General features: G+C 58.7%; 9 protein-coding genes across 9 annotated transcripts; 6 read left to right on the top strand and 3 right to left on the bottom strand.

Moving 5' to 3' along the window:
- Window positions 1–3,090: 3,090 nt before the first annotated feature.
- MKK02DRAFT_27028 (kinase-like domain-containing protein) lies at window positions 3,091–4,365 on the top strand (the record flags this gene model as incomplete). Its single annotated transcript, XM_053087295.1, has 4 exons — window positions 3,091–3,320; window positions 3,370–3,677; window positions 3,723–3,848; window positions 3,896–4,365. Coding segments are annotated over 4 exons (1,134 nt in total), but the record flags the coding sequence as incomplete, so codon positions are not given.
- Window positions 4,366–5,864: 1,499 nt separating this feature from the next.
- On the top strand, window positions 5,865–6,875 carry MKK02DRAFT_43752 (ferritin-like domain-containing protein; the record flags this gene model as incomplete). The annotated part of the gene is made up of 4 exons (XM_053092595.1): window positions 5,865–5,950; window positions 5,999–6,644; window positions 6,693–6,754; window positions 6,800–6,875. The coding sequence occupies 4 exons, from the start codon at window positions 5,865–5,867 to the stop codon at window positions 6,873–6,875; spliced, it is 870 nt and encodes a 289-aa protein (XP_052944849.1).
- A 292-nt stretch (window positions 6,876–7,167) lies between these two features.
- MKK02DRAFT_43751 (uncharacterized protein) lies at window positions 7,168–7,515 on the bottom strand (the record flags this gene model as incomplete). Its single annotated transcript, XM_053092594.1, has 2 exons — window positions 7,168–7,450; window positions 7,502–7,515. 2 exons carry the CDS (start codon window positions 7,513–7,515, stop codon window positions 7,168–7,170), a joined length of 297 nt encoding a protein of 98 aa, XP_052944848.1.
- Window positions 7,516–8,479: 964 nt separating this feature from the next.
- Window positions 8,480–9,070, top strand: MKK02DRAFT_43750 (uncharacterized protein; the record flags this gene model as incomplete). Its single annotated transcript, XM_053092593.1, has 3 exons — window positions 8,480–8,545; window positions 8,593–8,674; window positions 8,736–9,070. 3 exons carry the CDS (start codon window positions 8,480–8,482, stop codon window positions 9,068–9,070), a joined length of 483 nt encoding a protein of 160 aa, XP_052944847.1.
- Window positions 9,071–12,769: 3,699 nt separating this feature from the next.
- Window positions 12,770–14,239, bottom strand: MKK02DRAFT_26367 (6-phosphogluconate dehydrogenase; the record flags this gene model as incomplete). The annotated part of the gene is made up of 8 exons (XM_053087182.1): window positions 12,770–12,848; window positions 12,895–13,022; window positions 13,075–13,178; window positions 13,237–13,343; window positions 13,397–13,559; window positions 13,616–13,899; window positions 13,945–14,128; window positions 14,173–14,239. 8 exons carry the CDS (start codon window positions 14,237–14,239, stop codon window positions 12,770–12,772), a joined length of 1,116 nt encoding a protein of 371 aa, XP_052944846.1.
- Window positions 14,240–15,074: 835 nt separating this feature from the next.
- On the top strand, window positions 15,075–16,425 carry MKK02DRAFT_43748 (uncharacterized protein; the record flags this gene model as incomplete). Its single annotated transcript, XM_053092592.1, has 4 exons — window positions 15,075–15,185; window positions 15,231–15,478; window positions 15,529–16,180; window positions 16,234–16,425. 4 exons carry the CDS (start codon window positions 15,075–15,077, stop codon window positions 16,423–16,425), a joined length of 1,203 nt encoding a protein of 400 aa, XP_052944845.1.
- Window positions 16,426–16,544: 119 nt separating this feature from the next.
- On the bottom strand, window positions 16,545–17,673 carry MKK02DRAFT_43747 (uncharacterized protein; the record flags this gene model as incomplete). The annotated part of the gene is made up of 4 exons (XM_053092591.1): window positions 16,545–16,769; window positions 16,823–16,945; window positions 16,996–17,400; window positions 17,455–17,673. 4 exons carry the CDS (start codon window positions 17,671–17,673, stop codon window positions 16,545–16,547), a joined length of 972 nt encoding a protein of 323 aa, XP_052944844.1.
- Window positions 17,674–18,451: 778 nt separating this feature from the next.
- Window positions 18,452–20,077, top strand: MKK02DRAFT_32575 (uncharacterized protein; the record flags this gene model as incomplete). The annotated part of the gene is made up of 7 exons (XM_053088531.1): window positions 18,452–18,485; window positions 18,552–18,683; window positions 18,737–18,894; window positions 18,955–19,122; window positions 19,193–19,603; window positions 19,659–19,783; window positions 19,834–20,077. The coding sequence occupies 7 exons, from the start codon at window positions 18,452–18,454 to the stop codon at window positions 20,075–20,077; spliced, it is 1,272 nt and encodes a 423-aa protein (XP_052944843.1).
- A 3,178-nt stretch (window positions 20,078–23,255) lies between these two features.
- MKK02DRAFT_10359 (vacuolar serine protease) lies at window positions 23,256–24,059 on the top strand (the record flags this gene model as incomplete). Its single annotated transcript, XM_053085500.1, has 3 exons — window positions 23,256–23,379; window positions 23,422–23,524; window positions 23,570–24,059. Coding segments are annotated over 3 exons (717 nt in total), but the record flags the coding sequence as incomplete, so codon positions are not given.
- Between the last annotated feature and the right edge of the window lie 754 nt (window positions 24,060–24,813).

Raw genomic sequence — 24,813 nt, 5'->3', positions numbered from 1 at the left:
CGGCTCGCTCAAGGTTACGCTCAGTAATCGGTGAGAAGCGGTCTCGACCGACCACGACAGGCGGAGGTGGTGGCGGCGCAGCAGATGGAGCTCCCAGGCGAAGCTTGACCCGGGAGCCGGACGAGAAGCGCCTTCGACCGCCCACGCCCGACTTTGGAGCCGGGCAGACAAAACGGAATATCCGATTCGCGCCTAGCGCTCTTCCGGCGATGCAGAAGGGAGAGGATGGAAAATGGCAGACTCCGTCTCTCTCAAGAGGGTCGGTGTCCACCTCCGCTCTAGCGCTGTACGCACAAGGCGAGGATGTGGATATGGAGGACAGCTCGAGGGCGGAAGCGAAGGAGTCAAAGGGGCGGCAAGTGGGTGGCAGATCGGGCATCTTTGGTTCGAAGGGGTTTATGGGATGGGTGAGGGACGAGGAGAGGACGGTGAAGGGACACCAGAGAGATCGGACGGCAAGACCAGGAGAGGACACCGTCCGTCCAGAAAGGACATCGCCCAAGCTTGAGTCGGTCATTGCGAAACCTCCCGCTCGGCCACCATTGAGGTCAAGCAATAGCGGACTCAGCGAGTCCGGTCAACGGCGACTAGACTCAGCTGCGACAGCTTCGACTCCTCCGGTCAGACAGGCGCCGCCCTCCTTCCCATTAGCAAAGTCGCCTGCGCCCCTTGTATCTAGTCCCGCGCTTCCACCAAAACCTACCGACACTGCTCGTCGAGCTCGGGCACCCACAGCACCGTCGGTCCGTCAACCATTATCCCCGCCGACAGCGTTTCATCCCTCCCACTCCCGCGCAAATTCCGAGCCACTCCTTTCGAAAGAGCACTACGTCATCCGCTTATCCACATCGTATCTCCTAAAATGCCTCACTCCAATCATCCGCGGATCCAGCTTTGTGCAGAACGACAGGAACACCGAGATGCGCAAGATGGCGGATGAGCGGCTGGCGCAGCTCGAGCGGATGGAGCGGGGGTGGGGCGGCGAATGGGGCAAGATCGCTGCTGGGGCGCTGGAAGAGGCTGGAGATGGCCTGGAGGGGAAGGTGCGGGCTGTCCAAATTGGGGAAAGGACGAAGGAGAGAGAGCGGAGAGTATGGAAGGAGGCAGTCAGAGATGGGGTTCTACTCTGCTTGTGAGAACCTTCTTCCGACAAAGTAGAGGTTAAAGCTCACAACCCAGCCTGTTCAACCACTTATTTCCCGCCTCACCAGCCCACATTCCCCGCGTCAACATCTCAGAGGACGGCATCCTCCGTGCTACCAATCTCACGCGGGTCATTACTGCCTGTCAAGCTATACAGTTGCCCTCGGAGAACATCTTCGATCTGGTCGACCTGCAGGATGGCAGCGAGGCGGGACTCGGGCGGGTTGCTGGAACGATACTGGCTCTAGCGCGGAAGTCAGGCCGGACCAATGTCGGCGCAGGAGCTAGATCGCCCACGCGACCGGCGAGTCGGAGCATCAGCCGTGCCGCAAGCAGAGCGCCGTCGAGAGCTGCCTCTCCAACGCCTGTCAATGGCCCATCCCCTTCTCCGCGGAAGCCTGCGTCCTTGGCTCCAGCCCCAAGCCGTCGCGGATCACATGATGCCCCATCGCCCCAAAGAAGGGGAAGTGATGCTGCGAACGACCTGCACTCCAAGCTCCAGGCCGTTCTGTCTCCGCCGGCCAGACCGGATCCGGCGTTCATCACTCCGGAAGAGACCCCACCCAGCTCGGGCTTCGTCCAGCCAAAGATCACGCCTACTCGGATCCAGCCGCTGGTGCGTTCTGCTACCCAGCCACAGCTGTCCCCTCTCGGGCCAAGATCGCCCTCCAATTCTCAGCCACAATCATCGTCACCTCTCGGACCTAGATCTCCTCCAGGGACGCCGACTCGCTCTGGTACGCCCACCCACAATAGGACATCCCAGATCTCCAATCGGCCCGTACTTCGTCCCCGCAATACTACCGGTTCTCGTGCGCAGGTTTCCTTCGCGAACAGGCCTCAGACACCTACATCCCCCGGCGCGAACTTCAGTATCGCGTCCATGCCCGCGCCGGGACCCGCAGCGGGTGGTCATGGACGAGAACGGACGCCAAGTCTCATCTCGTCCGGGTCACGCGTCACCTCGGGCCACACCCGCTCGAGTGCCGCGTACTCGATCAACACCGTTATCGGTGATGAGCACGTGCATGCCATTGACCTGGCTGAGGAGGAGGAGGACGGATCATTGCGGCGGAGAGGACACTGGGAGCGGCGTGCTAGCGAGAAGACGCTACACTACGCTCGGCAGAAGATTCTCGGGACTTTGCTATCGAGTGAAGACTTACCTGCGGATCTACGGGTCGCCATCGCTTCTGGACACGTCCAACCCTATCCCCAACCTGGTCTACCCTCGGAACCGAGCCAGGAGAACCTCCGGGATGAAGCGCTTTCGCGGTCGCTCGAGGCTCTCGAGGGCGGCCGTAGCGCCTCGTCCTCCATCCCAAGCAGTCCATCACGTCGCGTCCAGATGAGGCGGTCACATACGATAGAACCTGAACGGTCGCACATTGCGAGGTTGTCCGAAGCCGACGAGCCTCTCAACACGCCACCATACTCGTCGGAGCTGCCTCGGCCATCAGTGATCCGGCGTATCAGCGCGAGCGGCAAGACGTACGTCCCCAAACGCTCCGCATCTCCCGTCACTCGGTCCATGTCCACTTCGGCCTCCGCTTCGGCTTCGATGGTAACCAGTCCTGTCCAGACACCCACGTCCGCAGCCTTCCCTTTTCCTACCAGCAACCCTGGACAGCCTCAGCTCGGCTCAGCGATACGTGATCTTCGACCCACGGGGACTCGGATGGAGAGGCGCCAATCTGATATATTGCCCACGAGGGGTGTTTACAGTGGCGCTGGCCACACCGAGCGTGGCAACAGCATGGTCGATCTGGCGTCGGCGGCCGGGACGTCTACGTCGAGCGCGTATATCGCAGGCAGCAGCCAGGGGAGCGGGATCCGCTCGGGTCCGCTGCAGGTATTGGAGTTCGAAGAGGCCGGGATGCCCGCTATCAAATATGTGAGCTCTTGAGGGCCGTCTTTTCTGCTTGATGATGAAGCTGACAAAGTCAGCAACTCGGCAACTGCATCGGACGAGGGCAATTTGGCTCGGTCTATCGCTCGCTCAACATCGGTACCGGCCAGATGGCGGCTATCAAGCGGATCAGGCTGCATGGGATGAAGGAGGACGAGGTGCGGGACGTCATGCACGAGGTGGAGCTCTTGAAGCGCTTGTCCCATCCCAGCATCGTCAAGTACGAGGGAATGAGCAGGGATGAGGAGTATCTTAATATTGTTCTGGAGTGAGTGGACCTTCTTAGCGGGACATACGGGTATTGAGCTGATGGTCAGATTCGTGGAGAATGGCTCCCTCGGCCAAACCCTCAAAGCATTTGGCAACTTCAATGAACGTCTTGTCTCCTCCTACGTCGCCAAGATCCTCGAAGGGCTCGACTATCTTCACTCTCAGGGCGTAGTACATTGCGACCTCAAAGCGGCCAACATTCTTAGCACCAAGAATGGCAACGTCAAGCTGTCGGACTTTGGAGTCAGTCTCAATATGAAGGCGGTGGAGAACATCAAGCAGGATGCGGCGACGCGGAGCAAGGCTGGACTTGGGCCCAAGCCAAAGGCGGATGTTGCGGGTACACCAAATTGGAGTGAGTCTCACGGTGGTGCGGAGACGAGTCAAGCTGATAGAGCAGTGGCGCCCGAGGTGATCTCGCTCAATGGTGCTGGTCCAGCTAGCGATATCTGGAGTCTTGGGTGCACGATCATTGAGCTCTTGACTGGTCGGCCACCATACTCGGAGATCACCAACAGTATGACTGGTATGTCGCCATTACTCCCTCTCATCTGCACGTAGCTAATTAAGTAGTCCTTTTCCGCATCGTCGAGGACGAGATGCCACCCCTCCCTCCCGTTTCGGCCGGACTGGAAGACTTCCTCAAGCTATGCTTCATCAAAGACCCCTCCTTCCGCCCATCTGCCGCCATCCTCTTCGAACACCCCTGGGTCTGCTCGCTCGACCCCCAACTCCAGCTCCTGCGGCCACAGGACAGCGTCCCCTTCCTTCGGCGTGTCAGCATGAATTACAGGCATACCGATTCGACTCAGCTCTTCGCGAATGACACTCCAGGCAATCACATTGTTGGATCAGCTGCGTGGGTCCGGGGTGGGCAGAGGGATTCTCTGGCGCTATCTGTAGTGGATCCCTATGCAGATGGAGGGAGGAAGCGGTTCAGCATGGCTAGCTCGAGCCACGGGAAGGAATCGTCGGACGAGTGGAAACCGCATACCTTCATCAAGACTTCTTTTGGCCAAGGTGAATTGAACGCAAGATTTTGACTTGGAATAGCAGAGCTGACAAGATAGCCATCGCCTGTCGGATCTGCCACACCAATGTCAAAAAGGTCGGCGTCCTCTGCCAGACTTGCGGCCTCATCAGTCACTCTGCCTGTGCAGCCGGAACCACAACTCGATGTGACGCGCACGAGCAGTACGCCCTCTACGTCCGGCAGCAGGAGTACCTCCAATCCGCCGCGTCATCTCGCTACGTCTCGCCCCAGCCGAGCCTGGACAATCTCGAAAGTGGTAAAGCGCACAATTTCCCCGGCAAGCTCTTGCAAAACATCAAGCGGTCTTCCAAGGCTGCACTCCGCTCGAGCTCGTCTGTCGACCTCAGTGGAGAAATACGGCGGCGCAAGTCGTCCAACCATACCCAGTCCGGACAGGCGAGGCCAATTTTAGAAGCGCGTAATCTGTCGAGCCCGACGCCAGGTTCGAGTCACAACTCCCGCCAATCCCGGGCATCGATGGTCAGCAACTCTAGCGCGATGACGGATGATGTGATGGAGGACGGAAGGAGGAGGAGTGCCATTCGCTTTGAGCTGAAAGAGGAGGAGGAAACTGGAGTCGGCGGGAAGGGGATGAGCTTTGGGGTGGAGCGGGCGATGTCGCCCGTGGGAAGGGGATACGCGCAGCCGAGCGGATCAGGGAGGAAGGACAAGTCGGACTGTGTTCTGCAGTGATTATCGGTAAGACGGACAATGTAGCAGCGGCACCATACACGTAGCCTAGGCGGGGAGATGGTCGGGCACATCGGATCTTGTATCTCTAGGAATCTCATGCGTATCTTCTTGTCTTATAATAGTCATTTGCTAGGGAGGTTGGCTCAAGCGTCTTGACATGCAAATACATGCAGCTGCACGAGTCGCTGGATCCCCCTTCGGCCCTATCGGATAGATCTGCTCAGATCTGAAAATTTTCCTCGACAACACCGCTTGTCGACTTGTCAACCATAGTTGACATCTGTTCGCGCTCGTCCGTATTTCTTTGACCGGAGGGTATGGCCCGTCGATGATCGGCACATGCTACCCTACCGGACTGGGCTAGCACCAGCCATGTCGTGCGGTCCCTACCGGAAGTTTCTGAAATTGCATCCGGTGAGCCAAAGTCTCAGACGAGCTCTCCCGGATGTCTCACATGGGTCATCGACATCAACATGATCTGGTCACTTGGCGACTGTCTCTGACTGATGATCCCTGCCTTTGGCTGTGATGTAATCTCGACAACAGGCTTGGCTCACTTGCCGACTGATGAGGTGGGCTGACACAGGGTCGATCGGACACCGTAGAGACAGCCGTCCAGGCCAGAGTGGAACGATAGATCTCGGTTGACTAGACAGGCCAGCGAGTACTGATCTATATAAACCTGACGATAGCCGGGTCTAGACAAAGTATCCCTCTCCCCACAACTCTCACACAGCTACAAAACAGCCTAGGCAATCACCCTCCCCTCCACCACTACCACCACTCCCCTTACCACACCCAAAAACATCGCCTAAGATGAAGTTCGCCGCTGCCTTCGCTATCCTCGCCACCATGGCTGCTGCCGCCCCTATGGCTGAGCGCGATACTGCTGTCACCGACGTGTAAGTCTTCCCGTCTGTGTTCCGGTGAGCCTCAGCTGACCCCATCAGCCAGGTACTCCAGTACGCCCTCACGCTCGAACACCTCGAGAACAACTTCTACTCCACCTACCTCGCTCAGTTCTCGCAAGAGGACTTCGCCAAGGCCGGGCACCCCGACTGGGTCCGCAACCGGTTCCAGCAGATCGCCGAGCACGAGCAGCAGCACGTCTCACTCCTCTCGGGCGCTCTCGGTGCGCAGGCCGTCAAGCCCTGCACGTACAAGTTCCCGGTCACGGACGTCAACTCGTTCGTCGCCCTCGCCAGCGTGGTCGAGAATGTCGGTGTGTCGGCCTACCTCGGCGCGGCGGCATCCATCGTCGACAAGACCTACCTCACCGTCGCCGGGTCGATTCTCACCACCGAGGCGCGTCATCAGGGCTGGATGAACTCGGCGGTCCTCAAGGATGCGGCATGGTCGGGCGGCTACGACACTCCCCTTGACTTCAACGAGGTCTTCTCCATCGCTTCGGCCTTCATCACCTCCTGCCCAGCCGAGAATCCCGCTCTCCCCTTCAAGGCCTTCCCTGCACTTGCCATCGGTATGGACGGCGCGGTCACTACTCCCGCCAGCACCGAGGGCGCGTTCGTCCAGCTCGTCACAGGTCTCGGGTCCAAGACCTACCCAGTCGAGAATGGCAAGGTTATGCTTCCCCACGTAAGTCAATCCTTGCTCTCCATACGACGACCTGTGCTGACTCTTCAGGTCCAAGGTATCTACTATGGTGTACTCACCAGCTCGTCCGATACCACCAAGGTCAACGATGGGTAAGCCTTAATTCCCTCCCCAGCTTGTGCCTCGCTGACCAGCAGAAACATCCTCGCGGGCCCTATGATCTTCAACAACCCGTTCGACTCCAAGGCGTCTAACCCCGTTCCTACTTTGTAGACGGCGCAATGGGAGCAGCGCTGGCGACGGACAATGGGGGGGCGGAGTACTGGGATGAGGTCGGGCGGGGTAGCTACCTAGTCTGGCTTTACTCAGTATCTTCGTCTTGTCACGCATCATCTTGTATTATCTTCCATGTAACAGTTAGACCTCTTGTGATCAGTCAACACAACCCCACGCGCTGCAAGTCTCTTCATTAGTGGGCGACCTGTACAGCCGTTCATATTGCCTCTCGTGCCTGTCCTCTGCTGCCCTTTCTTTCCCCTTCATCGTCTGACTCCGATCGTGCTTCTCAAGTCATCTTGTCTGCGATCCGCTCCATCACCTTCCGCAACGACTTCATCTCCTCCAGCATCTCTTGGAACACCTCCGGACCGCGGATAGCCGCGTCCGCGACCTGTTGCTTTTTTAGGTTATTGGCGCGGTCGTTCGGTACAGCGACGAAGACTATGAGGTAGATGAAGCCGACAATGAGGAGAGCAATGGATGTGAAGAAGATACGGGCTCCTCGCGGAGATGGGCCTGCCGGTTGTGGTGCGGTGTGCGGAGGAGGGGAGGCGATGAGCCCGCTGGAGCTGCAAGGTGTTAGTCATCGATTCCAGCGATGGACTAGAGTGAGCGCTCACTGCTTCTGATCCATCTTGGTCGAGGATGATGTACAGCGGTGACACAGCTGCACCTGGAATGCATTGGGCGGAGTGGACTGGTGATCAAGCGGTCCCCTGCCAAGCAGGCCCGTTCGAAGCGGTGCCGCGTGCCGCTGTGCCGCTCCACCTCGGCGGTAGGTATGCCGTCATCGAATGTCCAGATTGTGCCTGTAGTGCGATGTATGTCATAGAGCTCTATGGACCTGCGTACTGAAGTGACCTTGGCTACCTCTACCGGCTCGCTGCGGTCATCGCGCGATTGATTGGGTCTTTGAATTTCTCAAAGCCGAGGCAGATGGAACCAGCTCCCCTTGCAGGCTGACGAGGCGTCCATCGTCCGGGCCCTATTAGTCTCGTCCCGCCCAAAGCTAGGCCTAGCCAGCGTGCTTGTTGTTCTTCTCTATCGCCACTCGTATCAGCCTGATCTCCTCCAGTATGTCATGCAGGACCTCCGGTCCCCTAGCTATCTCCCGCTCCCGCTGCTCCCGTTTCCGGTCCATCGCGCGCACGTGAGGGATGGCGTGGTACACAAGATAGGCCACAACTAGTACGAGTGGGATTGCGAATGTGAAGAAGTTGCGGGCGGCATTGGGGAAGCGCTCGTCGTGGGTGAGAGGAGTCGATGAGGGCGTAGGAGAGGAATAAGAGGCATGGGAGCTAAGGTATCGGTCAGGATCACGTACACCGTGTGTCAAGCGGGAATTTGGCTCACTGTTTCTGGTCCATGTCTTTCTCGGTACCTGGAACATGCACCGAAGCTACTAGGAGATCCTGTCTACTCGAGTAATGTGCAGGTTGCTGAAGTACAAAGCTGGCAAAACGGCCCAACGGCTCGCGCTCCAGCTACCTTCGGACATGCCGTAAACCTCCGGTGTTACGCACGGACCAGCCGAACAAGCAACCACTTTTTGATCGCTTCTTCTCTCCACCTTACTTCACACATCACTATCTTTCACTATGCCTAATATCCTCAATGGAACAGTCACAAAGGCGGGCGCGATGGCCAAGACTATCACTGTCACTGTGAGCTCTTGCGAAGTCTTTTGGTCGAGGAGAAGGCTGACAAGTAGATCACAAGACGATTCGAACATCCTAAATACATAAAGCGGTTAGAGCGGACGACAAAGCTCCTCGTTCATGATGAGCTTAATGGTGCGTGAACAGCTATAGCCCTAGCAGAGATGACGTTTGTGACCTGGGCTGACTCCGGCAGAAGCGAAAATAGGCGATCGAGTCTCAATCACCCATACGCGCCCATTATCCCGCACCAAAAACTTCTATCTTTCAGCCATCAACGCCCGACCAGCGGAAAGCCTGCAAAATATACCATTAGCGGCGGGACCACCGGAGCTTCCGGCAGCGAGGACAATGCAGCAGGTCAGGAGACGCGCGGAGGCGGAGGCGGCAAAGGGGACTAGAGGGGCGGCAGCGGTGGTGGGCAGTGTCGGGTCGGCGGAGAAGGAGGCGGAAGGGGGTGTAGCAGGACTGCTCCCGGATCTGGGTCTGGCATCTGGGGAGAGCAAGGGAGAGGAGATGGTTGCAAGATGATGAGGGTGGATTCGGGCTGTTCCGGTATGCAGGACACACCTGAGATCTGTTTCAACAGCTTCGAGCTAGCTGACTGCTTCTCAAGCGTTCGACACAGGTGGCTGAGCTATGATCTGAGCCTGAATGCGGGACTAATGTAACAGCTACATCCACTCGGTAAAACAGCATCGTGATGAGTCGCTAGGAATCTACTACGCACCCACAGCCGGAAGAGGAACTATTGTATCCGTATGTGCATGCTGATTATCTCGCCAGACTAATCACCCTGACCGCCTGCTCCCCTATGCTACATCTCACGGAAGAACTTGACCAGCTTGTCCCTGGAGTTTCCCTTCCTCCCAGCCGACATGGCGTTGACGAAGGCCTTTTTGTCAATATTGAACTGCGAAACTCACGTCAGCCATCATCACCAACGCGCGCGAGCTCCGGAAACCGGTCAGACTCACTTCCGTCGCGATCGATGACATGGTCCAAGCCGACCCAGGCGTGAGGATGCGGATCATGATCGCCTCCCGTTTCTCGGAAGTCCATCCGGGCACGGTGGACCAATCCGTACCAGCAGCGTCTCCGTCGCCTGCACCTTGTGCGGTGGTTGGACTCGTCGTGGCCTTTTTGGCCTTTTTGACCGGAGTCGAAGGGGAGGTGGTGGGCTTGCGCTTGGGTGACGCCGTGGTGGGGGAGCTGTTGGGAGCGGACGACGTGCCGGCAGGGGACGGGATGCCCTGATCATCGGTGCTGGACTCCGCATAGTCCGCGTTGTTGACATTGGTTTTCTTGGAAGGCTGAGATACCGTCAGCCACAGCTTTCACCACAGTAGATATCGTGTCCCATCTCTGATGTCCGCTTCGGGCGACAAGCTGAGACTACTCACCATCTTGTTGTGTCGATATCTGTAGGACGTGTGGATAGGCGTTGTAGTGGATGAGGGGAGGTGCTGTAGACTGGATGAAGAAGGAGAAAGATAGGCAAGTCCAGTCCTTATACCTCCCGGTCGCCCGCTCAAGTCGGGACCCGCCCCACCTCACTCCGTCCGCATACACACACTCCGTCATCCGGTCAGAAGAGATCTGCACAGTGCCGAGCATAGCGGCGAGGAGTCAAAGGAGGGTGGGGAGCCCTTGAGCGTGCCTTGCCCTGGAGCTTGATCTTGACGTTTGGCGCGAAGATTAAACGGTGGTCAGGATCGGAAGGGGACGGCCACGGGGACAGGTCAACATCGTAGGCCTTGAGAACAGAGCCGTCTGATGTGCTCTATGGGTCGGCTGCGAGGTGACTCGCGTCGATTAGAGGATGCGACATGCTCAGGCGTAAGTGCCGACTCGAGAGGGATATCTGCGGCCACATGAACGATGACTGCGCAAATGACTTGACAAGAATGCCATTCGCGAAAGATTGCATTCTCGAGCGCTACTCAAGCAAAATCTTCTACCGACTTCCGCAACACTCATCACTCCTACTTCATCGCGGCCGCCGCTTTCCCCATCTTATCCCGGAAATTCCCCCCTCTCGTGGCACTGAAGGCATCCCTCATCGCGATTTTGCCCACATTGAACTGGCATCTCGTCAGCCTGACCCGCTCATGACTACGGGCTACTCACTTCCTGGGCGAGCGACGCCACTGTCCAGGAAGCACCAGAGGTGAACAGCCGATCAATGATCGCAGCCTTCTTGTCCGCGGTCAACCCGTCCACCTTTGACCAATCCTGCCCGATTGGCGAGCCGGATGCAGTTCGAGCAGACGCATTGCCGCTTCGAACCTTCTTGGTGGGGGTGGAAGGGGATTTGGGGGCCTTGCGCTTGGTGCCAGACTTTGCAGGAGAGGTGGTGTTGTTGAGGGCGGGAGCGGCGCTGATAGGAGGCGAGGGGCTGAGGGGAGGAGTGCCGACTTCGCTGGTGTCATCCTCTGCATAGTCGACATTGACGGACTTGGTCCTTTTGGTCGGCTAAAGTGTCGTCAGCCGTATACCTCAACCTTGCTTATATGTATGGGATGGTGGACCTCGGGATGGGGGACAGGGAGTCTACTCACCATTGTGAAGAGGGACTTGATGAAGAGCTTGGATACACGCGTTATAGTCGAGCAATATGGCGGATGTGGGTGAGATGGAGAGGGAGAGCAAGGGGCGAGTCCAGTCCTTATACCTTGGACCACACCCGCGCCGGCTGGAGCTTGCCCCTGCCCAGATTCTCCGCACACACACGCCCCATCAGTAAGCGAGCAGAGATCTGGTCAAGGCCGATGATAACGCGCTGGGAGCCAAAGGAGGGTGGGAGAGTCTGATCGTGCCTTGCCCTGAACTCTGATTTTAATGGAGGATGTGACGGACAGTCCCGTGTGGAAAGCGGACGGAAGTCAGTATGAGATGGCTGACATCCAGAGCTAGACCTGGCAGATCTCTCGGATCAAGGTCAATGGACAGACCGCGTTGATGTAAGAGCTGGGTCACGACCTGGTCAGTAGTGAGGTGTGTTGAACCACGCAGCCAAGAGGCGGATCGGTGCGCATAGGATAAGGATACGATACATTATGACGCAACGAGATCCGCTCTCTTGACCCTTCGATACCCTAATCCGCCGCCTCCGTCCGGACCTGCGAGATATATATCCAGCTCATCCCCTGACCGCCTTGATCGCTTTCTCCCGCAGATTCCCCTTCTTGCCCGCCGAGATGGCATTATTAATGGCGATCTTGGTCATGCCAAACTGCATCGCGTCAGCCATAGTCCCCCTCCGGCCTGTATGACCACGTTCTCCCTGATCTGATCAGAGATGTGAGAGACATCTGACTCACCTCCTCAGCCAGCTTCGCAGTCCCTATCACGCTCGCCCCAGCTCCGATGATCCTCGCCATCATCGCCTCCCTCTTGTCCGGCGTCCACCCCTCGACCTGAGCCCAGTCAAAACCGCCTGCGCCGCGGGCAGAGCCAGGTGCAGAGGTCGGAGAGGTAGTGGTAGTCTTCCGAGCCTTCTTGTTGGGGGTGGAGGGGCTGCCGGATGGAGTGGATCGCTTTTTGGCGGTAGGGGTGGAGGGAGTGACCGGCGAGGAAGATGCTGCATCTTCGGTCAGGGGAGGAGGGGTGGACATGGGAGATATATCGCCATTGTCGACGGTATCAGCGTCGGCGTCGAGCTGGGAGACGAGGTTGTTTTTGCGCGGCTGGACCTGTCGTCAGCCGTTGTCATCTGCGTCTGCGGGTGGGGCGTGGGTATGAAGGATGCCAATGGCGCGCGGGATGACCGGGAGACCACCTACCATCTTGTATATAACCTTGTAATGGATGACTGAATTGCCTGATGGATGGATGCGTGAGTAGAAGTGAAGCGACTGGTAAGATGAGATAAAGATAGACCAGTCGAGCAGATCAGCGAAAACGCCGCTGTGTCCACGCGAGGCTCAGCTCTTCCCAGGCACGCGGGCTAATCAGAAGCGCGGCCGTCAGTAGTCATGGATATAAGTGTGTGTGGAGCAGATCTAAAGGAACGGAGGTCCGTTCCGATGGTGCCTCGGTGCCTGAGATCTAAGTGCGCAAAGACAGAGCTTACAACCGTACATGCGAGATGATCGCTCAGAGCATGATCTTACGCTGAGATGCTTGCTCTCCTCCGGATACAGTGAGTCAGGGGGAATCTGAGTCATCAGCTTCTACACAGAGAATCGTGCTTGAGCTCACTCACGCATTCTTCTTGTTTCACACAAGTCATTGTCCAGGTCCGCCATCCTTCCATCCCCTCTCTACTCCTTCTGCCTGCTTCTTCTTTAACCACTCTAGTACCACACTGGCCCATCAGCACCATGATAAGCGGGCCAGCGAAGTGTACTAACCTGAAATCCTTGGTAGCCATCTCGCCGTCCCCTTCAGCGCAGACCGACTCGTATACGCTCTTCGCAGCCCAGCCTAACGGTGATGGGAGGTCGTACTGATGTGCTGCGTGAAGGGCGAGACCCACGTCCTATTATGTCAGCTTCTGTTCTACACACGACGAAGCGGATCAGTAAGCTAACTTTCAACATCAGGCGAGATTGAAAGCCACCGGTGAAGCCCCTTGATCCCGGACTGCCCTCGATCTCGGCCAGCGGGGTATTGACTCGGGATGACCAAGATTGACCTAGAGAGCATGAGATCGAGAGCCCCATCTTTCGAGAAATGTGTATAGACAAGCTTACCAGACGAGCTGTTGACGACATTATGTAGGAGCTTTGGGTCGATACCCAGCGATCGGCCCAAGGAAAGACCTTCCGCTAGTCCGATCTGGTTGATGGCGAGTATAAGGCTACCATCAGCTACTGATCATAGAGTCAAAGTCTGGAGGAGCTCAAGACTCACTTGTTACATACTTTGACCCCCACTCCAGTCCCGTTGGCCCCGCATGGAATGACCCCGCCATCTCTGGCCATCCTCTGTAATAGTGGGACCGCATGAGCTGTCGCAGCTTCTGAGGGGGAGCCGAACATGATAGTGAGTGAGCCTGCGGAGGCAGCGACGATACCTAGCTACGTCAGCCACCCCCGACCAGATGCGAGCGACATAGTTGGGAAAGCTTACCTCCAGATACCGGGGCATCGAGCATGAATGCTTTCCCTTCCGTCTCGGAGTGTACCCGAGCAGCTATAGCCATAGCCGCTGTCGGGTCGAGGGTCGTCTGGTCAATGAGGACAGTATGTACTACAGAGTCCGAGCTCGAGCTTCCAGGATCAGGTAGCGCAGCTGTGTCTCTAGGTAATGACTGAATACCAGATAAGATACCGCCCGATTCGTCCAGGTAGACAGCCTCGACCTGGGGCGTCGAGGGAAGCATCGTCACTATCCGGGAAGCTGCTTGAGCCATCCTGAATGATCAATGCGAGGTCTCGCAGCCTGATCCTAGAACTCACTCCTTGCCTGACCCGACCCTTCTGACCCTTCTCGCCAGCTCCTCCCCTCCCGTCTTCCTGATATCCGCCAGGAACGCCTCAGCATTCTTCTCGCTCTGTTCACAGAAGTAGAAGTCGGGCTGCTCCGTCTGTCCCTGCTCCGCCATGTGCGTCTTCTTGAAGAGGTTCATAGCCATGGGATGGCCTGTCCGCTTCAGCTACAGTCTCGCGAGGGATGCGAGGACATACCCATAGCACCGAGACCAATCCATCCCACAGAGGTCGCTCGAGAGAGACGGGCAAGCGAAGTCTTCATGACGTCTGTTCCGTGCACTTGATGCGTCTTATGATCTTCTATGTCCAGACCACAGACAAGTGCACTCGCACAATCTCTCTCGATGCCACTGCCGGCTGCAAGGTTATAGCCGGAGCTCGGCTCGGCTCCGGCGCGGAGCTTGACTAAGGTGACGTGGACTTTATCGGGCGTGACCGTATCAATACTCTATACAATACCGCCTGGTTCATGCATGCAGCAACCTCGGATTTCATCGATTTCATCCTCAAATTTCTCTCCGCACGATACATCAACATGGCTCGGTCCCCTTCTCCACCTCCTCGAGCGTACGACCGCCCCAGCGGTTCTCGGCCACAGTACAGAGATCGCCCAAATCGCTCGTATAACGCGAACGCTGGGCCATCGCGGTACGCCGAAGACGACCGTGACCGACGGCGAGTCGACCCTCGCGACACTGGCGGATACGACCGGAACGCTGGACGAACGTGGGGAAACTACAGGTCGAGGCGGGAAGAGCAGGGAGGCGGATTTAGGGCGAGAAGTAGGAGTCGGTCGAGGTCGGTGACGCCTGACAGGGAGAGAGGAGAACGGTCGAGACGAGATTCAGGACACGGCCGCTCTCGCCCCGCTGTGTCCAACGAGGGGTCCGCCAGGGTCGCAGAGAGCCCAGCCAGGTCCAGGGCAACGGGATCCGTCACTCCGGAAGAAGGCCAAATATCCTCTCCACTGAAGACATCTGGGTCGTTGCCTAATCGACCGGTCAGCCCCGCTCGGTCTAGGCGCCGGTCGCCGTCACCTGTTCGACGGGATCAGGGGGACCGTTGGGGCGAGAGGGGCGAGAGGGAGAACGACAATTATGAAGCCAGGCGAGGCGGGTATGAGGGAAGAGATAGGCGGTACGATGACCGAGGGAGGGGACGCGGTCGGGGTCGAGGAAGGGGAAGGGGTGGCGGAGGATACGGGGGAGGTGTGTATCGAGCGGATCTAGATCGCGGTGGATACGATAGGCTAGGGAGAGGCAGCGGGTATGGCGCTCGTGGCAATTCTCGCCACTCGCGCTCGCGGTCTCCTCTACCTCACAGGGCGCCGTCGAATCGTTCTTCCCGCTCGCCTGCTCCCGCAGCTAGGACAGCAGCCCGTCGATCTCGCTCTCGGTCCTCCATATCGTCCTTCCGCTCTTCCAAGTCGAGACTTGCGTCGCCGGACACCAGGCGTAGCCCGTCGAAGCGGGACATTTCTTCTCAAGGAGATCGTCGCTCAGTAGACGAGCGGCCTGCGGCAAGAGACTCGGCGCCGGTGAACCACTACAGGGTATCCCAGCAGCCCATCACACCTGCAGCGCCGCCCCCGCTCGCCCGGCCCACTCCTGTCGCGGTGCCACTACACGGGATGGTCCGCATGCCGCCCGCCGGTCCCCGCAGCGAGCGGATCCCCCTCGGACCTCGCTCATTCCTTCCTCCTCCACCTCCCCCTCCACCTACCGCACCTCCTCGTTCTCAGATCCCTGCATCTCCCGCACGGCCCGTCCAGTCACCCTCCCCTATCCCTCCGCCACCACCTCCTCTTCCTTCGGATCCGCCCGTGTCACCCGTTGCCCAGCCCCGCCTGTCCTGGTCGGAACGCATCAAAGTGTCGCCCGTGACCTCCACATTCCCGGCGAATAGGTCTCAGGCGGAGACAGGAAGTCCATACAACTCATCACAAGGCCGTGCTCCTATAGAGGCAGGACCTCGGCCAAACCCATATACCGCTCCTTCTTCCCAGGAGGACTACCGTCCTGATACACCCCCTCCACCTCGTGCTCAGACACCGCCTCCTCCGCCTAGGCAGCGCACGCCGCAACCTGTTGGACCGACGGCAGAGGAGCTCGCGGAGAGACAGCGGAAGGCGGACGAGGCGAGGGTTTTGTCGGAAATACCGGCGTTGGCTGCAGGGTATATGGGCGGAAGTTGGGAACACGAGGTGAGTAGCGGTTATGCTACGCTTGGAACATCTGGCAGTAGCTGATCAGACAGGTCAACCGGCATCATGCTCTGCTACATCCGATCGAGATCAAAACGTTACGTGCGCAAGCGGCGTTGCGAATCGCGCAGGCTATCCTGGCGGATGCAGAGCTGGAGAGGGCGGCGGCTTTGGAGAGGCGGCACGGAGCGGACGCGTTGGAGCAGAAGAGCAGTATGAGCATGGGTGTGTTTAGCGGGGTGTAGCAGGAGCGGACGCAGATGCGGGTCAGCTCGTATGACCATGACATGATGACATGCCGCCCGAAGAACGATTCTACATGCTCTATGATTGACCGTCCGCGTTTCCCTTAGTCAAATAGCTTTCAAAGGCTCAGATCTCCCTTACCCCAGATGACTCCCCGTCCAACCAGTTCCACCCGTCCCCCTTTCTCCAAGCGACACTCCAGCCGCCCCTGCCTCTCGCTCATCTGGTACGCGTCGAGCACTACGGTCTCTGGAGTGGACCCTTCCGTGACAGAGGACGGTAGCTGGGCGAAGATGGTTGGCGAGGTGTAGTATGATGTCAAGAAGGCATGGGCGGCGCCGGTCTGTCTGGTCAGCGCTGGTCGGGTTGGGCACAAGAGGATGTGAGAGGACGTACCACTGGGTCCTCATCTATGCCAACACCTGGCGCGAAGACTCTCGAGCGGATCACTAGCCTGCCTGAGCTGCTCTCGCCGGGTACGACCTGAGTGAGGATGACCAGTCCTTTGCTGATCTCAAGCTGGAGCTGTCAGCCGGGACACCGTGTAGGAAGTTGAGCCGATGACTCACGACTGTTTTGAGGTCAACCTTCAGAGCCGCAATATCCACGCTGCTTTCCAGTTGAACGATGACTGAATCCTCCCCTCCCCACTGGAATCCAAAGACGTCCTTGACCGCATCCGGCCCGCCCAGCTTGGGCGCAGCAGCGAGCACTAGCTGTGTGACATCCTGGAACAGCTGGCTCGTCTGCGACCCATCTACGTTCTTGAGAGCCTCTGCGTCCAGGGCGGGCAGGGAGATGGACACGTCCAGCGAAGGCTTGGTCTCGCTTCCCGAAGACGGTGGTGTCGTTCGCCGAGTCGCGACCAGATCGCCGGCCCAGCGGGTCGTGAAAGTCACAGATGACTCGGCGGGGTGGAGCGTGAAGAGCGCGGTAGCAGCAGCGAGAGTCGCGTGACCGCACAGTGTGACTTCCTGGAGGCGTCAGCGAGACTCATGCGACTACTGCGCGATGGCCGAGCTACTTACGACGGCAGGAGTCCACCATCTCAAACCCCACTTCCCATCTTCCCGCTTCGTCACGAACGCAGTCTCGGCAAAGTTGAAATCACGCGCAGTTAGCTGCTTCCACTCGTCGTCTGCCTCCTTGGGATGGGATGCGGGCAGGACGACCACGGCGGCCTGATTCCCAGAGTGGGGGGAAGTGGGGAGGGTGAACGCGTTTACGAGGTAGAAGGGGAGCGACATTTTGACAGAGCGAGTTGTTGGGTCAATTGTGTATGGAAGACAGGTAAGAGTTCGCTTGCAGATCACACGGCTATATATGTAGCTGAGTCTTATAGGTAAATTGCACGACTCCACAGGATGCGCGCAAGGTAATTTCGACTCGAAAGCGGACCTCCACCCGTCGCCGCCATGACTCTGTAGCTGAGTCGAACGCTCAGCAAAGCTCCGCTGAAAAGCCTTATTACTGGCCCTATGAGCGTACCAGCCAGTGGTCAGGTGTGCCAGCCGCCAGCCTGGACCGCTCATCATCCAAACTCTGCATACTCACATGCACACCTCGGGGGGCTTGCAACCTCTAAGCGGCGGTGACTTCCGCCGGAAGCTCTGAAACATAGCCTGGATGTTGCGCTGGTAGAGTCGTAGTACTGGGTCCTACGGCCTACCTGACTTGGCTTCGCATCCGCGCGACCTCGCATTCTCAGATCATCACCGGTGGACCTACCTCGTGATGTGAATCAGCATGTTTGATCAGCGCTTCAGCCGGATCAGTCAGCGCCGTCCATTGCATACGGCGCACCTTCCATCGGAACACGCCTTTCCGACGGAACTCAGAGGGATTTGTTGACGAACCAGCTGAGTTGAGGAGCTAGTTGAGGCCGACTTTGTAAGCGTTTCCTGCAAGCTTCATCTATATAAGCTCACCATTCGCCCTCTCACACGCTCTCATCGATAGAACTCATACCTTTCGACCTCATCACTCACATATCCAAGTCACCCTTCAGCATACAGCGCCGCCAACATGTCCGAGACCAAGAACATCATTATTATCGGAGGTCCGTGAACTCCCTTTGTATCAGTGGCCGCGGCTGTTCCGTATGGCGCAAGCTGATCTCATTTAGCATCTGCGGCCGGCCACACGCTTGCCAACTCCCTTCTCCCCCATCTTCCGACCACCCACAGGATCCTCGTAATCGACGCGAGCGACTATGCGTACTGGGCGCCAGCTGGTATCCGTGCAGCCGTCAAGCCAGGTCAGTTCAGGGCCTCTCGCTCAGAGGTGGCTGGGTATAGCTGATCTATGTAGGATGGGAGAAGCGCGTCACGGTCCCCGTCTCGACTGAAACTTTCTTCCCTGCCGGCTCGGCGCACCAGGTCATCGCGCCCAACAAGGTTGTTGAGCTCAAGAAGAACTCGATCGTGCTGGAGAAGCCATTCGAGGGGTCTAAGGAGGTGCAATTTGCGGTAAGTCCTTTACTCTACGCTGTCTACCAGTGGAGGTTGATGAGGATGCTGATAGATCAGAAATGTGTTCTCGCCACGGGTGCTCTCCAGCCTGCCCCTATGCGCGCCGAGCTCGGATCGAGCATGGCCGACATGCAGACTGTTCTGAGGAAGATGCAGACCGAGATTGCCCAGGCCAAGAAGGTGGTTGTGATCGGTGGTGGACCGGTCGGCGTTGAGTTTGCAGGAGTGAGTTTATTCGCTGATTTGATCTATGCTTGAAGTTTGATCATCTGGACACGCAGGCTAATTCCGTCAGGAAGTACGCGAGCTGCTCCCTAGCACCAGCATCACCATTGTGCACAACCAATCCCGTATCCTCAACCCCTCGTCCAACCCCAATCCCGCGCAAAAGGCTGAAGCATGGTCCGCTCCTTCCTCTTACCCGAAGCTGTCTACCGCTCTCGAAGCCGAACTCAAGGCGCTCAACATCGACGTGATCCTGAACGACCGCGTCGACATTCCATCAGGCGAAGCAAGCGAAGGCGCATGGAATGGCACCTCGGGCTCACTAGGCGGGGTCAAGACCCTCAAGCTCCAGTCGGGCAAGACGGTTGAGGCGGACTATGTGTTCGTTTCCGTGGGTAACAAGTCCGGCGCGGGACTGGTAGAGCAGGCAGACAAGGGCGCGATCGATGGCAGCATGGTCAAGGTGGACGAGTTCTTGCGGGTGAGTCCAAGTCCATCTTCGGTACGGTTTAAGTGTGATTAGTGCTGATTATCAGGTGACTTCCTCATCTCCTGACTCTATCCTCTCGGCCGACTACTACGCCATCGGAGATGTCTGCAACACACCCGGTTGGAAGACCAGTCAGACCGCAGTCGCTGATGCCCAATACGCTGCCACAAGGTATGTCCCGCTTCTTTTTCCCTTATCGCAGAATTGAGCTGACATTGAAGCATCCTTGCCGAGGTCAAAGGCACCAAGCCGAAGAAATACGCCCGCTCTCCCATGCACGCCCTCCTCGTCCCACTAGGCACCTCCCGCGGAGCTGGGTCCATCACCGTTCCATACCTCGGAACATTCATGGCGCCCAAGATGGTCGTCGGCTTCAAAGCGAAGGACCTCTTCATCGGTCAGGCCTTCGTTGGGATTTTCAAGGGGGCGGAGAAGGTATCTGTGCCGGATGTGGCGGCGGCTTAAGCGGGGTCGGTGGATGTAGATGCGAGATGTCTCCCGGAGTTGAGCTATATCATTAGATACTCTATAATATGTATGACAGATCTTGTTGGGTATTCGCTGCTGTCCGTCATTGCCGCGACTGGCGGGTCCGTCCCTGACACAGATCCGGAGAGATGCCTGGGCTTGCGTATGCCTGAGTCGCCATCTAAGCTCATGTCATCTATGGCCTCACGTACGTAACGCCAACTCCTCATTCCTCGCGATCGGAAGCTGTTTTCACTCGGAAGCTGTCTCCACGTGGATCGACGCAGACCTAAAAAGGCACGTCCCGCTCAACGTCTTGCTTCTTGCTTGCATCTCTTCCACAACCGTGATTGCAGTGTGGCCTGAACTCGCAAGGCTCAGGTATCACAGCTGTCCATTCGCTCGACAGATGCTACGCGAATATCGGCCGTGACTCTGGACCGGTCCATGCCGCCGACAGTCTTTCTCAAACATCGGTCTGAATCAATAACGCTCGATATGCCATTACCTTTATTACGCGCGTCATACCTCTTCCATCTATCACATATAGTGAGGGCATCTATCCGACTGAGACGCGATCTCTATCGGAATCCCTGTGCCTCGGTCCGGAAGAGATGGATCCGCTGGCTCATCTCCGGAACGGGCGGTAGATGTCGTTGATCGAAGGTGTGGCCCAGGTCTATCGATATAGGAACGCCGAAACATCCGTGTCTCGGCCTGTCTGACGACGATTATCGCCGAGCAAGGCATGACGCTAGATAGGCGGTAAGAGACGTCGAGTATAAGGTATACGTGCTCATACAGGATCCGCCTCTCTTTCTTACCGAATCGCCTCCGTCTACTAAACCCATCACCAGCACTCACACCTCCGCGACTACCATACAAACGGATCTCTTCATCCACCTCACCCATCGAAAGACATCCACCACCCCATCGGCCCCCCCATTCCTGCCCGGGTCCGCCAGCCCGCATGTGGCTCCACGCCCGCCAAATAACGGGCCTCGTGCTACTTCAGCACATCTTCGTCCTCTCCGCCCATGGCTTCCCCACCTTCTCGCGGCGACGGCCATTCAGCTCCAATTCTCGCCGGTCGTCCACCGCCGCAGGTGAGGATAGAGCGCGTACCGACCCTCCTCGACCCAAAAGCAGTCAACCTGCTGGAGTCGGAAAGCGTTCCGTGGGTGGACCGGGTAACGCCGATACCTTTGTGGTGACCCTGGCGGATGGGTATGATATTGGAGGGCATCTAAGCTGGCTATCAGGTAAGTCTAGGATTCTCACGGTGTATAGACCGAGCTGATAATACAGGCCTACTCGCCTCCAACGGTGGCTCGGAAATCCCCGGCTACAAGCCTCCACTCCCGGACGGTACCCTCCCACTCAAAGACGGAACCTTCCCCGGCTATCCTTACGGCCCCGATAAACCCAAATTCCCAAGGTACAAAGGCGGTCCGGTCTATGGCAACCCCGATAGTCCCGGCGGCGGCTCATACGGTTGGTATCCTGGGTTTCCCGGAGCACCATCCGGTTCCCCAGGCGTCGACTATCCCTTCCCTCCCAGCAAGGGCTTCCCCTTCGACTACCCAGGCAAGCCAGGCGGCAATATTCCCCTGCCCGGTACGCCGCCGGCAGATGGCGCGCCGCCGCCCGACAGCCCTCCCCCAGACTCCCCACCTCCCGATTCCCCTCCACCTGGCGGCGCACCTCCACCGGCTCCTCCCGATCTCCCCGATCCACCTAAACCACCCGCAGACGGCTACTACCCCGGCGCGGGAAAGCCCGTCTTCCCAGACTTCCCAACCTACATCCCCGAGACCGGTCCAGGCTTCGGTGTCGGTCCTCCTGGTTACGGTCTCGGTCCGGAATACGTCGATGACGGAGGCGCCGAGCCCGGTGCACCTGGCTACCCCGGCTACGTACCTCCTGGCGTTCCTCCCAGTATGGACTACCCCAGTCCCGGGGCTCCTGCAGCAGGCGGCGAATACCCGGCCAACGGTATGCCAGGCTATATTGATCCCGCGACACCCAATTACGGTACCCCCGGATCGCCAGGCTACTACGGTCCTGGATCCGGTACGGGCGGGCCTGGTGAGCCGCCCTACTACGGTCCCGGCGCTCCAGGCTATATGCCCGGTGAGCCAGGCTACGGAGGTCCAGGCGCTCCCAGCTACTACGCACCCGGTGGACCCGGTTACGGCACCCCTGCTCCACCTGGCTATGGCGTCCCCGGTACTCCAGGCTATGGCGGTCCCGCGCCGCCTCCTCCTCCTACGCCCGATGCGCCACCACCTTCATACCCCGGCTCGGATCTCGGAGCACCCTTTGTCGCCGCGCCGTGCCCCGTACCTCTGTCGCCGCCTGAGAAGGGTGGGGAGGGGTATGGCGGGGACGATGCGGACCCACCATCGGCCGGAGCGCCCGGAGCGGGGGCACCGGGGGCACCAGGGGGAGGAGCAGGAGCGAAGGATGGATCGGGCGCACCGGGTGCTCCTGGCTCAGGTGCGAGTGCGCCAGATCCGGACGATGATGACGGCTATGGCGCGCCAGATGGAGGTGCGGGTGCTCCCGGTGCTCCTGGTGCTCCTGGTACTCCCGGTGGTTCCGGCGCCTCCGCGGGCCCGCCAGACGCAGATGATCCATACGGACCCGGAGCGTGAGTCTCATCGTCGCAAATATGTATGAGATCCAGCTGACATCTAGACCTTATGCTGGCCCACCTGGGGAGATGGGTCCCGACCCTGTGGGCACCTCGGACGGCGCAGCCAGCTCTGTAAGCTCCATCTACCCCGGTGCCGGTGTGTATGTCGCTACTCTTGTCGGCTCCATTCTCGCAGCCGTCGAAGGTCGGATGGGCGTACTGGCGGTCTCGGCAGATGACGACTTCTGGGTCGCCGCTCCCGCCTTACTCGGCCGAGCGGATCCGCCTCCTCCTCCACCACCGGAAGAGCCCACATCCACCGCTACCACTACCACTACCGAAGCGCCCAAGCCTACGATCGCTATGCCTCGGGGCTGGAACACGACCATCCACCAAGCTAAAGCGCCCTGGCATCTACCGGTCGTATCGAGTCGGAAGGAGTCAAAGGGAGCTGGGATCTTCCACTACAATACAACGGCCGGGTCTGGTGGTGAGTTGATCTACCGCTTCTGATGCATGGCCTAGGCTGACCTGTCAGTCGATATCTACATCGTCGACTCGGGTGTCAATGTCGATCACAAGGAATTTCAGGGAAGAGCTCGGTGGGGCTTTGTCGCGCCTGGTTATGGCCGGCAGGATAAGCTCGGACATGGCACACATGGTGAGTGATTTGTATAATGAGAGATACCGAGCTGATCCTCAGTCGCTGGTCTCGCTGCTGGCAAGACTTATGGTGTCGCAAAAGGAGCCAACATCATCGCCGTCAAGGTCATGGGAGATGGTGGTGCTGGTGCTGCGTCAGACATGTTAGTGCTCTATCTTGTTGCTGTCGAGCTACGCTGATCCTGTAGTATCGCCGGTATAGATTGGGCTATTACCCAAGCTGTCAAAGCGCGAAAGGCGAGCAAACGCCGCTCCGTCATCAACCTCTCCCTCTCTGGACCCGCCCATCCCGGTCTCGACAAGATGGTTCTCGCCGCCCTCAAGAAGAACATCCCCGTCGCCATCGCCGCCGGTAACACTGGAGACAACGCCCGCGCCTACTCGCCAGGTCGAGTCGGTCCCGCTCTCACCGCAGGCGCCATCGACAAGAAGTACACGTACTGGCACATGTCGGCTCGGGGCGGCGGTGTCGATCTTCTCGCGCCCGGTGTGGACGTCCTTTCCACCTGGATTACATCCAACGTCGCTACCACCACCCTCTCCGGCTCGTCCATGTCCTCCCCTCAGGTCGCCGGACTCATCGCGTATCATCTCTCCCTCTACCCCCTCCTCTCGGTCAAGCGTATCAACAAGCGATTGAAGCGGAAGGCAACCAAGGGTCTGATCAAGAACTATCCGCCGGGGATGAAGAAGATCGGGATCTTGTTCAACTGCTGGAACGAGGGATGTTATCCGCCGAAGAACATCACGGTCCCGGCCAATATCACCACGACGGTAAACGCAACCTCTACCGTTCCGCCGGAGCCAGAGACTACTACGGTCGAGGTCGTCACCACGGAACCGCCGGCTCCGGAGCCTACGCCTGAGCCTAAGCCCGCTCCCCCACCTCCGGCCGAGCCCGCTCCCGAGCCAGCGCCCGAGCCAGCTCCTGCGGCCGCCGCTGCTGCAGCGCTCGCTCGCCCACTTGGCGGCGGAAAGGTCAACGCAAAGTCACCCAAGGCGCAACCGGCCGTCGCTCCTGTAGGACCCGCCCAGACGTCTTCTCCAGTCTCCCCTGCCGCAGCACCTGCAGCGGTCGGTCCGAAGGAGACGCTGAAGGCTCCACCCTCCCCCTCCCCTTCTCCCCCTGCCGACGTACCGAACCCCTTCTTCCCGCAGCGAGCGGCCCCGGCTGGCGCCAAGGTCAACGCGCTCGCCTCGCCCCCGGCAGCGGACTCTTCGGACAAGGCGGCCGAACCAGTCGCACCCCCGGTCGTTCCCGTTCAAGGCTCCGAGCGAGGCGTGCGGATCCCGGCGGACTCTGACGGCGCAGCGTCCGAATCTTCTGCCATCCAACTTCCCTCCGCATCGTCTTCGCCGCCTTCGGATCCCGTCGTCCCCTCGGCTGGCGGGTCCAACACACTACCCTCTCTACCCGCTGCTGACTCGATAT

The sequence above is a fragment of the Dioszegia hungarica genome (assembly GCF_025882075.1).
Source record: "Dioszegia hungarica strain PDD-24b-2 chromosome Unknown MKK02contig_8, whole genome shotgun sequence".
NCBI classification, from domain to species: Eukaryota; Fungi; Basidiomycota; class Tremellomycetes; order Tremellales; family Bulleribasidiaceae; genus Dioszegia; species Dioszegia hungarica.
The sequence above is the reverse complement of the archived record's forward strand: the minus strand, read 5'-3'. Positions and strand labels throughout refer to the sequence as shown.